The sequence below is a fragment of the Neohortaea acidophila genome, assembly GCF_010093505.1.
Source record: "Neohortaea acidophila strain CBS 113389 unplaced genomic scaffold BDY17scaffold_7, whole genome shotgun sequence".
Lineage (NCBI taxonomy): Eukaryota > Fungi > Ascomycota > Dothideomycetes > Mycosphaerellales > Teratosphaeriaceae > Neohortaea > Neohortaea acidophila.
Genome location: NW_022985516.1, coordinates 1,160,875 through 1,173,553, shown reverse-complemented (window position 1 = coordinate 1,173,553; position 12,679 = coordinate 1,160,875). Strand labels below are relative to the sequence as shown.

The 12,679-nt window shown below is 58.0% G+C and overlaps 5 protein-coding genes across 5 annotated transcripts; 3 read left to right on the top strand and 2 right to left on the bottom strand.

The window, feature by feature from the left end:
• The first annotated feature begins 594 nt into the window (after positions 1 to 594).
• On the top strand, positions 595 to 2,199 carry BDY17DRAFT_177719 (uncharacterized protein). Its single transcript, XM_033729879.1, has 4 exons — positions 595 to 833; positions 902 to 1,005; positions 1,062 to 1,407; positions 1,581 to 2,199. Exons 1-4 carry the CDS (start codon positions 793 to 795, stop codon positions 1,903 to 1,905), a joined length of 816 nt encoding a protein of 271 aa, XP_033588692.1. The 5' UTR covers positions 595 to 792; the 3' UTR covers positions 1,906 to 2,199.
• BDY17DRAFT_177720 (uncharacterized protein) lies at positions 2,200 to 4,154 on the top strand. Its single transcript, XM_033729880.1, has 2 exons — positions 2,200 to 2,490; positions 2,698 to 4,154. The coding sequence occupies exon 2, from the start codon at positions 2,700 to 2,702 to the stop codon at positions 3,945 to 3,947; it is 1,248 nt and encodes a 415-aa protein (XP_033588691.1). The 5' UTR covers positions 2,200 to 2,490; positions 2,698 to 2,699; the 3' UTR covers positions 3,948 to 4,154.
• A 1,755-nt stretch (positions 4,155 to 5,909) lies between these two features.
• On the top strand, positions 5,910 to 8,610 carry BDY17DRAFT_177597 (uncharacterized protein). Its single transcript, XM_033729878.1, has one exon. The coding sequence runs from the start codon at positions 5,969 to 5,971 to the stop codon at positions 8,489 to 8,491; it is 2,523 nt and encodes an 840-aa protein (XP_033588690.1). The 5' UTR covers positions 5,910 to 5,968; the 3' UTR covers positions 8,492 to 8,610.
• BDY17DRAFT_177596 (uncharacterized protein) lies at positions 8,611 to 9,774 on the bottom strand. The gene is made up of 5 exons (XM_033729877.1): positions 9,522 to 9,774; positions 9,266 to 9,454; positions 9,152 to 9,189; positions 8,936 to 9,084; positions 8,611 to 8,869 (listed from the first exon to the last, which is right to left on the bottom strand). Exons 1-5 carry the CDS (start codon positions 9,532 to 9,534, stop codon positions 8,839 to 8,841), a joined length of 420 nt encoding a protein of 139 aa, XP_033588689.1. The 5' UTR covers positions 9,535 to 9,774; the 3' UTR covers positions 8,611 to 8,838.
• On the bottom strand, positions 9,731 to 12,637 carry BDY17DRAFT_300323 (ribonuclease H-like domain-containing protein). The gene is made up of 5 exons (XM_033734042.1): positions 12,212 to 12,637; positions 11,946 to 12,151; positions 11,635 to 11,888; positions 11,293 to 11,563; positions 9,731 to 11,230 (listed from the first exon to the last, which is right to left on the bottom strand). The coding sequence occupies exons 1-5, from the start codon at positions 12,569 to 12,571 to the stop codon at positions 9,928 to 9,930; spliced, it is 2,394 nt and encodes a 797-aa protein (XP_033588688.1). The 5' UTR covers positions 12,572 to 12,637; the 3' UTR covers positions 9,731 to 9,927.
• Positions 12,638 to 12,679: the final 42 nt, after the last annotated feature.

The window sequence follows — 12,679 nt, the reverse complement described above, 5'->3', positions numbered from 1 at the left end:
ACTCATGCCGTTGATTACGAGCGGCCGACGAACGCGTTATCAAAGCTGCCGAGTCAATCTGACGTTGCAGCGGTGGTCACCGAGGCCGTAGGACGGAAAGACGTGGCAGCCCAGTGGCGTCGCCACGTACATCAACATCGCGCCCGGGCAACAATACCCGTGATACCATGCCCTTCCAGTCGTGGCCCGAAATGAGCGGATGGGCTGGCCCAAGGTGGAAAACGAGCCGAGGCGCTGCTCCCCCCCGGGTTGGCCCTTTTTTCCTTTTACCGACGCATGGCACAGGCTCGGCATGCACTCACGTCCCTCGCTAAAAGGCAGAGCTGGAGGCGGCGTTGCTGCAAACCCGCAAATTTGCGGGGACTGAAGCCGGCCAGACCCTCGCCTCGGGGACATGCATGGCTGCAACGGCGCGCGCGGACGGGGCCTTGGCCTAGCTCTGTGGATTAGTCGCTCACCCCCAACTGCACCCAGATGGCGCGCCCCGAGTGTGTAAGCGATTTCGCCAGGTCAACGCGCTGCAGCGCTGCGACTCACGCAGCGTCCAGAACCGGGATCTTCCAGCGCCTCGATGCGGACAGCAACGCCCCGGACATGCCCTCGCCGAATGATCGGCGTGGGTGTGGAGTCGAACTGCACTCGCATATATGCAAGTCATTGCCGTTGCACTCGAGCTTCTAAATCCTCCGGTTTGCCAGGCTCGTTGTGCTCTCTGCCCTGTTTGATTTGTCGAATCCTTCCCCATCGAGACACGAGGTACCTCGTACGGCTGGACGGACCGAAAGATATAAGATGTCTCGCCCTCGGATATGCATGGGCGACCTCATGCCCTTGTGAGTTTCTGTGTTTTTGGAGCGTGACGAAATCTATCAGCCATCACGTTCTGACTCTGCTTCCCAAGTCTGAAGAATCCAATGTTGATGAGTCGATCGATCGTGGTATCGGAAATCGACGACGACATCTTCCACGTGACACTGCCCTCCGCCAAACTCGCCAAATCACTCGGTATGTGATTGCAATTACTTGATACAACATCCAGACAAACCATCTAACAGTCGCAGGTTGCCTACTCGGATCCACAGTCGACGCAGACATCAGCATGGGTCCCAACCGCAACACTCAGAGCAACGATCTTCCAAAGCTAGAATTCAACACCGTGCCGTCGAGATCAAGTGGGGACTCCATCTCCGAACGCTCCTACTCGGCATCATCCGGTAGATCGTCAAGTGCCTCTCGAAAGCAGGCCGTCCATCGTCGGGATGCTGTACCAGAGCGACGTCCGTCCCCCGCTCTAAGCTGGCGTACCGATGCATCGGACAGCTTCTCCGCCAACACGACCCCGCCCATCAAGCCAGAGGAGTACGCCGTGCGCCTCAAATGCGCGTACCGCACGCCTGCCGAAAGCAAGCGACAGTATCTGGATTTGGTCGAACACGACCTTCCCGTCCGGAAGAGGAGTGTGCAGAGCGATTCTGCCGTCGTCCTCCCAGGTTCTAGAGTCCAGAGCTTGTCTGCTCCGACACCGCCTCCCCGTGCGAGCTCATTGCGACTGGGGCCGTCGGGACGTCCGGTGCTACAAGAGCCACAACCAGCGCGGAGACGAGCGGAGGACAAAGTCGACGTACGGCACGAGCATCGCGATGCGGCCCCAATCCGTCCGACGCCGCAGAGCCGATCCTCGTCACGCGCGGACCAGCATGCCAGACGCTCAGAGTCTGCACGACCGAACAATACAGCTGCCCCGCACGCCGCAGCTCCGCGAAAGCCGCAGCCGGCATCAAAAGCCCAGCCTCAGTCGGCACTCGTAGACTCGGCCTGGCATCTGCCCGACGACATAATCCCGGGTATTGGATCGACAAGCCCGCAGCCCACGCAGCGCTCCCGCGACCCTTCTCACGCCATTGAGTCGAGATTCCTGGCTCAGATGGCCGAGATGGCGGGCGTGATCAATCAGTTGCGCGGCGAGGTGGAGCATCTATCGTCGGTGACGAACCACTTGTCCCGGCGGGTTGTATAGTGCAGGGCAAATCTACGCCTGACGACATTTTATGTGATGATGAGAGATGGTACGAGTTATGGGAGATGATGGACGGTAATGCGGTGGGTGGATGTGGTTCTGTTGTGTAGTATCGGCAGCATCCAGAATCGAACGTCTCCACAAATCAAGAGAACGAAAAACCCGTGTGACGAATCTGCAGCCTGAAGTTGTAGAAATGAGCGTCTCGTCACAAGCTGGCGTGAGTCGTAAGGCTTTGTGGAAAGGCTGCGGCCGCTTCCGGTCGTGGCATCCTCGCACGGATAGCGCATGGCGAAGCCCTCCAACCCCACGCCAGCGAGGCTCTTTTTGAGTTCGACTATATGGCCTCATGAGGCCATAGCGAGATGGATGTGATGTGCATCCGTGGTTCCGACGAACTCTTCTCGAATCGCCATGCGTTACAGCACATAGTACAATCGTCTATGTATAAGGCAGCAATCTCGGAGAATTATGTGAGTAATCGCGGCAGCGCTGTTCACGTTTGGAGCCAGTGCCGGAGGCACGGCCCCCTGACGAAATGAGGAGGATTGCATTCAATCTCCAACAAATATGGTCTGCGATAGTCGATGGATTTAATTCCTCGCCGGTCCCCGCAGGCCTGGATTGCTGGCAACAATGCAGAAATACGGCAACATGCTAATGTGAAAGGGCATTCAAAGCGATGGAGAAGTCCGCTGTCTTCTGTGAGGGCGATGTGCACATCATCGACCTTGCTTCTGATTTTGGCTCGATCTTCTCCCTCTCCAGCGATCAAGCAGTCACCGACATCAAGGGCGATGATGCATCTCACCTGTCAGGGTGGCAGACACCGCAGTCTCAAACCACCGAATCCCACAAAGTTGGGACGGACGATTCGCCATTACCCCAGCCACTTTCGCCGTCTGCGGACGATGCGAAGACGGCCAAGTACCGCTTCTTCCGAGACATCAAGTTCTTCCGGATGGGAAAGACGAGGAAAGAGAGCAACAGCGGCGACAAGCAACTCAGCAGCCCGCCGGCTACACCTACCGCTGCCGCGCTCCCAGAGATAACGAGACCGCGCACCGCGCGGCTGAACAAGTCGAAATCGTCGCCATACCTTCTAAAGAAGTTTGGGCAATCACAACCCGATCTTACGTTCACTGGCAGTCCCATGAGGTCGCTGCCCGTGCGATCGCGCTCGGGCACGGATGCTGTGTGGAAGGGCGAGGTCTCGATGCCGCCGCCAGTACCACCTTTGACGCCGAGACCTGCACGGCCGCGGCGATCGGACGACGAACAATACTGGTCGCAATTAATATCAGCAACACAGCAGCCGGCAATCACTCCATTGAAATCTCCCAAGCGGGTCGCGAATGATCATACGGACGTTCTCATGCGGCCTGCGACGGCGAACACGGCCCCAAAAACTCCGCAGCGGCCGAGTTCCGGCTCCTTCTTCTCTCCTCACATCGACAGTTCTTTCTCCCCCTCTACCGGCCGATCCGCCATCACATTACAAACACCGCCGCCCAAACGGCCTGCAAACCCCACACCCAACTCATCGCCCTTGCCCGCGCCATCATTGCTCACGCCCGCAACGTCGAAAGACAGCTGCTCTCCCATCGCAACATACCGGCCGCGGGTGCCGAGCTACATCGCACGCATCGAAGACATCGCAGACGGCCTTCAGCGCACGGGCGTGGAGATCGAGCAGCATTTGAAGGCGCTGGAGGAGCACCTGCGCGAGGTGCGCATGACATTTCGCGAGGCGGAGCGATGGAAGCAGCAGCTCGAGGATACGCGAGCGCTGGTGGGGAACACGAAGATCTTCCACCGGGAACTCGACCACATTGCTCGCGGGCGGAAGAGAGCGGATGTCGTGGTGGAGACGGACCACTTCCCTATGGCGTGCAGCGTGGGCGGCGGCGGAGGAGGCGATGTGTTCTGATGAGATGCTTTTGATGATTTGTTGGATGAGCGTTGTTTCAGCGGCGATAACCCTTGCGATGCGTGTTGGCCTTGTTGGTGGACAGAGGCCGTAATACCGAATTGTGTGTAATTCGATTAGCTTTAGTGTTAATGGACCGCCGATCACGGGCTGGTCAATTGGACCCGTATACTGCAGAGGACTGATTATACATTGCAAAGGCTCCGGGCATTCCTCCGGCATCTGTGTCGTCTAGAAGGCCATCGTCACGAGTGAGATTCCAGAGGGCCGGTCTGCTCTGCCCTGCTCTGCCCTGTCCTGCCCGAAATCCGTGATCCCGTGACAATGGCAGACAGGCGGTATAGGGCAGCAGTGCAGAGGGTTCGCATGCCCGATTGAGTGACACATTTCACGCGTGCATGAGCGCGATGCGCGATGCGCGATGCAAATGAAATGATCAAGGACAACGGGCTGGCAAGCGAGACGCGGGCATGCAGCATCATGCAGGCCAGGCTTGAATGCTCTAAGCGACGTGCAGACGTTGTTCAAATAAGGCAAATAGCCTTCCCCGCTAGCCCGCTTTCGCCTCGCTCCCCGTCCGAGAACGGTCGATAAGGAAGGGGCGAAGGGGAGACTCCGCACGACATCGACACTTTCTGTCCCGTGCGTGCATTCGCAACCGATCTGGACTTCCCCCACTCCGCCCCTCCCCGGCCCCCGTGCCCGGCCTCCGGTTGCCGTTTTCCGCCGGCCCTCACCGGCGTGATTCTGGAGCGGGCAGGACGAGTCGCGAGGCTTCTCACCCACCTTCCGAGCGAGGCGTGGGAGGCTGGCTGCGAGGGCCATCCGCCATCTCTGCCCCATCCGGCAGCTCTTGGAACTGCTGCTGCACGCTGTCGTGTCCGTTGAGCTAATACTGTGGTACACACCTCTTTCAAGACCTGTAGTCTATGCACGATGACCTGCCGGTCAACTGCTATCGTGCAGAGCTCATCGCCAACCCGCAATCCATCCTTGGCAGGCAGTGTCTCGACAACAATGTCTTTTACAGGCCACAATCCGAAACAACCGCAAGACTCACCACACAACATGCAAAATACAGCGAACAACATGTCTGGCTCTTGCCCCGCGCATCTCGTGAGTCCCAGAAACAATGATGGCCGTGAGAAGGGCGAGGCGCCGCCATGTAATTTCCAGCCGATGCCTGACCCAAGCTCGCCTATCTCGACCTCCACTCCCACGCTGATCTTATGCACGCACTAATGCTGCACGCTGGCGCAACCACCCGCCGCCCAGACACGCGTTACTTTTGCCTCTGACTTCGGCGAGCAGTGTGCACGTCACGGAACACTCTCTACTCGGACTGTGTATTGTGTGCTCCCAGCCTGACTCCTGACTTCTTGCCGACCCTGCCCCCTACGCTACTGAGGCTACCCCATATGTCAGGTGGGGGCCAAGGGTCAAGCGTCAGACCCTGGAAACCCGGTTGAAGATTGGGGGCGTGGTATGCTGCCGTCCCCCGAAAATGCCGAGAACATCCTTTCCCTGGGCAACATTTTGCAAGCATGAAAATGGACAAAACTATGCAGCTAAGGCATTTATTCCAAGGTAATCATGTGCATAAGAGACGCACATTGAGCATCTCGACCACCAAACAAAAAGCGCGGAGCAGCTCCGATGCAGCCCGCATTGGCAGAATTTGGATCTTGCATCCGCCCCAGCACCAAAAAGGCGCGGGCTAATGCGGCAGATCTTCGCTTGGAATCTGCCACTCCCCTCCGCCTCCCCTCTTCGACATGCGGTGCATTTGGCCCAAGCCGGCCACTCCATTGTTTCGCCATCTGCGCAATGCTCCATGATGCCCTCCTGCAGCCATCTCCCGAGTCGCTTTTGCGTGTGGCGAAGAGTGGTGCCGAGCGACGCCTGCTTGGTGGCAGGCCGAGAGGGCCTCCGACTTACGAGGCCCAGCACGTTTTTTTAGGAGATGCACCTCAGCTTCTCGACTCGTGTAAGTATAGAAAGGAGATGCATTCTCCACCCACATGACCCTGTCCGACAGGCTGCATGTTCCTTGTCATCGCTTCTCGTTCCCGTTTCATTCCTTGTTACCTCTTTCACGATCTCATGACTTACATGTCGCAAACCCCAAACGCATCATAGACCAGCTCAACAGCTGCTGTCAGGACTCACATCCCTCGGACGCATCTGCCGGCAACATGGGCGTTGAACAGGCCACGCGGTCCTCCGGGAAGAGAGCCATGATGAAGCAGATCAACACCCTGGAGCCGTCGGATCCAGCATCCTCGCCTCACTGGCCACTACCCGCCCTACCACTGGAGAATGGCTCACAACAGAAGTCGACGCCTCGATCGAAGCATTGGAGCCGCAGAGTCTCGTCCTTCCTGCCGGACAAGCGTTTCAGCAAAGACACTCGCACGTTGCCATTGACACCGGTCCCTGCCAGACGGACGCCAGGCTATATCCCCGAGGAGATGGCTGCTTGCCGCATGCCCAATTACATTTATGACGAGACCCAAGAGACCAACGAAGAGGAGATGAAGGCGTTGCAGGACTTGACCTCAGTCAACCGACAAGCTGCCGTTCGCATTGCCAATCTGAAGGCCCAACTCACGGACATCACACTTCGGATCAGGGATGTCAAAACGAAGAAGTCCACCATCAGCCCTGCGCACAACGCCTCGAACCTTTCGTTGCCGATCGTGGAAGAGGAAGTCAGGGACACAACCATGCGAGACGAGCTCGAGGGATCCATCCACCGACTGCTGAAAACGCAGCCGTCGTCGCGTTCGATCAAAGACACAAGACAGCAAGATTTGTCATCCCTGTTTGAGCAAGTCGATCGTGAGTTCGATGCCACCTTCAAACCATACGAGGGGTCCTTCGAGGGCGAGGCACGAGAGCCGGCTCCATTGAGCGAGGGCTGGACATGGCCTGACTCCGACACCGACTTGTCCCTGACCCTCGACACATCATTCACCGGCACCCACCGCACCTCCAATTCCGGCTCGTCTGCAGCTTACACTCAAGTCTTCAGCAATGCCTCCTCCGCCACGATGAGCACGACGAACACCTTCGGCGGCGACCTGTATGATACGCTGGACGCATTCCCCAACCCACCTTCCTTTGAATCGAAACGCGAGTACCACTGCCGCAACGACTCCGAAAAGAGCAACATTACCGTCGCGAGCGTGGCGTCGGTCGAGTCAGAGATTCCCGTCGTGCTGATGGCGAAGCACGGGTACAGCAAGCCGAAATCGTTCGCGAAAGTCGAGCCCGTCAACATCACACGAACAAACACAATCTGCAGTAAACGAATGCCGAGTCCCATGCCACCGTGGCAATCACCCGCCTTCCCTCCTCCGCCTGTACCAACAGACATACCCGCACACCCTATCTCTCCCGCCCAAGAGTGCCACGCCATCACCAGCGATCGCCCGATTACGATCTTCTCGACCCCTCGCACCGGGTTCGAAACTACTATACCCCCTCGAAACGTCGCCAAGGACAGTGTCATCAGCGAGACGGCCATTCGCCCTCCATACTACAGACCCGACCCCGTACGCTCTCATCCCCCCATCCGTCCGGAGTATGAGCGATCAGGGCGGTCCGATGTGTCCGTGGACTGCAACGCCCGCTTCCGATCAACATACCGCGTCCCCGAACTGCGACCGCTGCCGGAGAAAGACGCCGAGCGGCGCCTGCAATGTTCGCCCGCCGAAGCTCGCCGACACGTCGAGGGCGTCAGCTCCGCTACCAAGCTCGCGCGCTACTACTCCTCGCAAGACGCCATCGCCACCTACACCGCACCGGGCGCGCGCTCCAACCGGTCCAGCGTGGAGAAGGCCTCGAAGGCGTGGAGTCTCAGCCGGCTCGTCAAAGCGCGCAAGCAAGAGGCTGCCAACGCAGCAGCAGCGGCAGCGCGAACGAGCAGCGGCAACGCAAGCACGCGCTCCAAATCCGTCTGGAAATGGCCCTTCCGCCCCAAGACCATGGCCGTCTTCCGCCGCACCAAGTCCCCCGCTCCCGCGGCGAAGGATGCCGCAGGCGCCGCAGCCGCTGTCTCGCGACCTCGCCCTCGTCCCCGAACTCAGACCCGCGAAGCCCGTGAGGCCGCGCAATCAGGCATGCTCGCCCGCGGCAGCTTCGGCTTCCACTTCCAGCAAATCCTCATGTCAGAGCTGGCGGACGCAACGCAGCCGCGTCCCGACACCACCGGCAGGACATCGTCGCACAGAGCGACGCAAGCGCCGTCGACGACACAGCGAGCCGCGTGCCGCCTTTCGACCGTCGGGAGCAAAATCCTGAGCAGCAATGGCAGCTGCAGCTCGATTTTCACCGCCATGTTGGAGCCCGGGGCTAGCGATGCCGGCAGGACTACGAAGAGCTTCTACTCCGATTACCCTGGCTCACAGTACATTCGTCGACCGTCGAATTCGACCGGCCGCTCGGCGTATCCTGGGCAGGACTCCGCCTCCTTTACTGCCTCTTCTTCTGGCTCTTCTTACCGGCGACAACGGCCCACAATAGTGGAGGTGCAGGAATGATGCTCTCCTGCGCAATGGGAATGGTGGCGTGTGGTGTATTATTCCCCATGATTTGAATGTGTTTAATGATAATGAACGGATGGATCCGAGGGTATACCCTGCATTGTGATATTGCGATTTTGCGGAAATGGATGTCAAGAGTAGTTTGCATATCATTTAACGTTATCCATCGACTAGCACGTATGGAAGTTGCGACTGTCCACACTTGAAATCGCTTCTTGCTCGTCGCTCATGAGGCCATGCGTAGAAAACAGGAAGGGCAGAAGGGGGGGTATATGAAGCAAATCGGCAAACAGCAAATGGGAGCTCGCAACGGGCATGGACCTCGCAGCATGCGATCATGGCCCTTAGAGACCAAACTTGCCGAGTGGGTTGGCGCTGTGAAGAGTAAACAAGTCAGCCTCAATCCGCCAATGGACGAGCTCTAGCTGCGGTATGCCTTACCGCTTGGTGATGTCGTGACTAGCATCGGACTTCTTCTGTGCCCTCTTCAGATCGTCGGCGGCCTCGGCCTCGAGTCTGCGAGCGTGCTCTTTGGCCTCGCGCACTTCCGTCCGAGCGGCCAAAAGCGCCTGGTCGGCCGCGCGCTCCGACTGATATAACAACCGTCAAAACCAATCTCACATGGCATATTGGGGAAATTCAGCAGCTGGAACTCACCTCCTCGGCTCTCTGCACACGCTCACGAGCTTGCGTCACTACTCAACGTCAGCCAGCCTATCCTTCCCAAACCACACCTTTCGCAGCGGGAAACGAGGCGCGCAACACACATACCAGACTTGTCCTCCTTGTCCCTCCCGAGCAGGGAGCCGAGCTTGCTTCCCGTGGAGGAAGAGTCGTTGGTGCGGGTGGTGCTGGCGGGCGAGTGGGCGGAGGGCGGCGAGTCGCGGCGGCGGGAGAAGAGGCTGCCGTGCTGCTGCTGCGCCGGCACGGGCGCGGGCTCGTAGTGTTCTTCTTTCTTGCCTGGTTGTGTCGTTTGTCAGTTTTACTCACGGAGTTCTATAGACTTTGTGCGGGGAGTGAGAGGTACCGAAGAGGGTCATTGTTGCTCGTGTTACTGGTTCGCTGGGTTTTCTTTGGAAATGGACGGTTTGATGAAGCGGTGTTGCGAAGTCGTGAGGTTTGTTTGAATACGATGGAAGGGACGAGGTGGTAAAGAATCTTTCTCAACTTGTTATCTCTCGGCTCAGCCTCATCCTGCGGTGATGTCAAAGCGAACGCCGAAACAAGTTTTAGGCGACGCCGTTGGCGCTTCACCACGATACATGACGTAGGCGCGTCACCCCGCGTGCCCCGCGGGCGGTGTGGCGTTAGCAGTCCCGCCGGAATGTCCGAGCAATACGAGCGCGAGTACATCGGGAGGTACGTAGGCTTGCATTGCGATTTAGTGACATCCGTGTTTGATGCTTTGCTGCAAGTGACTGCTCGTCAAGCAACTACTTCCTAAACGTTGCCATCCTCCCCGCCCTCTCCTTCGCCGCCGGGTTCCTCGGCGCACCCTTCGGCGCATCAAGCAACTTCGCATGCGGATTCACCTGCCTCCTGCGCCCCGCCGCCGCCGCTCCAGCACCCGCATCCTCTCGCGGAGGGTTGAGAATGCTAGGAGCGGAGGAGTAGTCAAAAGGCTGCTCATCCAAGGCAGCGTCGTCTGATGCCCCAGCCGTGAGTCGAGCGGCCCTTCGCGCCTCCTTCTTTGCCCTTTTGCTTTCTGCTTTCGCTCGCTGTTGTCTGGTCTCGTCGTCTTCTTCCAGAAGCGTCACTTCGTCGGATTGACTCGCCATGCCGTCGGTGATTGCGGCTGCGCGGCCGTCGCGTTTGCGCTTCCTTCCCATCTCTTTGAGTATGACGACTTCGTCTTCATCGTCGATTGGCTCGGGGGCTACATTCACAGACTCGACATCTTCGCCGTTGACTTGATGAGCCGCACCCAGTCCAGATGCTTCAAATTCCGTCACATCGGCAAAGACCGTGGCGCCAAGCGCAGGCATGGGCACGGTCAGAGACAGACCGGGAGCCGTAGACAATGCTCGACGCTGGCCCTCGGTCGCATCGTGCTTCAATGCCGCACCCCAGAATGTCGATGTTGCGCTTCGCAGTGGGAGGCCAGAGCGGACCCCATTATCGCCTGCTTGCGCCGCTGGCTTCGGCACATAAGCAGCCACGGAATGGCTGTGCGGCACCTTCGAGCTGACGTGCTTGTGCGGCTCGATTTGGTTCAGGACGTCCAACATTGCCGGCCCGGTCTTCCCAGCTTCCTTCGCCCCGAGAATGACTCCGACAAGCTCATCGGCTCTGAGGCGAATCGCCGGCGTCCCCGGATGAAGGATGTTTGACAAGGTCGCGCGAGTGACCGGCAGTTCTCGCGCAATGTTGAAGATGTGGTAGTTGGGCATAACATAGTGCACCGAGTCGTCTTCGTCCCGCGCGACCTCGTCTCGCCATTGATGCACGGCCTTGAAAACGGCAAACTGCTCGTTGGTGAACATGGCAGATGCACGCGCAAGCGTCTTGTACCACCCAGACGGTCCCTGGCCGAGCTCGTAGTCGTAGGTGGGATGCTCGTATCGTTGGAGAGCCGTCTCGCTGCTTTTGTACAGCACGTCCGCGAGTTTGTCACCCTCTTGATTAGGGAGCGACAAATTCGAGCGCTGGATGAGCTCATTTCGCATGCAATCGAAGATGTAGAGGAGATAGTGAGTGTCGCTCCTCGCGTAGTCTAGCAGCTCTTGAGGCAGTGGCCTGGTACGGCGTCAGCGAATAACCCTCGCCATTTCCAATTCCATGGGTGGCTCAAAATTTACCGTATCCGCCAATCGGACATCTGATACTGCTTGTTTGCATCGATGTTGATGAACTTCTTCAGCAGAAAGGCCAAGCTGCCGCCAGGATATCCGAGCGCTCGAGCGGCGTAATGGGTGTCGAAAAGACCAACGATGTACAGCCCGAGATCGCGCTGCAGCCACATGATGTCCATATAGGCTCCATGCAAGACTTTGACAATGCTAGGGTCGGCGAAGACTTGATTCAGACACTGGAGCTTTCGCCGCCATGGCTTCAGAGTGTCGACGATCCCTACAATCAAGAGCGATTTGTTAGTAAAGTGGGAAATATAACGCAACTGTACATCTTGGGCATAGACATACAGTCTCGGTCTCGTGTGCTGATCTGCATCAAGCACACGATACCAATGTATGATCTGGTGTCGTGATGTTCGAGATCGATCGCAATCTCCTTTGCCAATTTCAGCTCCTCTAGCATCTCGTCAACCGCTTCTTCGGTGTCCACAAAGGTCGCCGAAGTCGAATCAAATGGGTGGTAGGCGATTGGGTCGGCCTGCGCGTAGACCGACGCAGGGTATTGGTACTGCTCGATCTCGAGCTGGTAAGGGTGCGGGTATCTATCTCGAAAGTCAGTATCGTTTCTCCATCCCGACGCGAATATGTCGGACGCGTACTGTGGTTTGGGGAACGACTTTGAGGTGATCGGAGCAGTGGCCAGAGGAACCGCGGCGTGAGGCTTGCTCAATAGTAAAGGTTTGAATGGGGCCTTCTCTCTGTTGGTGGGCACATTCTCAAACAGCAGTTGTGGCTTCTCCATATCTTGCGATCTCAGCCGTCGCGCAATCTCCGATGTCTTTGCGGACTTGGTAGCCGCCATTGCCTGTTACCCCATCAGTATTCACCCTTTTCCGCGATAAACATAGCTCTTCTCCCAACATACCCTGGCCTCCGCATCAGGAGTCAGCCGTCTCACGGCCCCCGTAAACTCATCCAAAGCAGTATCGGCACGCTCAAGCAAACTGTCGACAACATCAACCACCGCACGCCAATTGCCGTCGACGCTGTCCAAGTCTTTCAGCGAAGGGGCGGCACGTACGCTCTCCGAAGCGGGAGTCGCAGCGCCCAGAAGAGTCGACGCAAGAGCGAGAAGCCGCGCATTCTGCCGGTCGAGTTGGGCGGAGAGGGAGGTGGAGAGGGATCGATGGAAGGGCAGGTCTTCGTTGGCGAGGGCGGAGGCGGAGCGCGTGGTTGCTACGAGGGCAGCTTGCACGTGCTGCTGCACAGTGCTGAACTCGTCCATCTTGCCGAGTTACCAGGAGTCAACATGAGGTGTGAGAATCTCCATGCGTTGCAACATTTGGATGTTTGCAGAGTTCATGGATGTTCGAGTTGAGCCGAACTTTTTTGA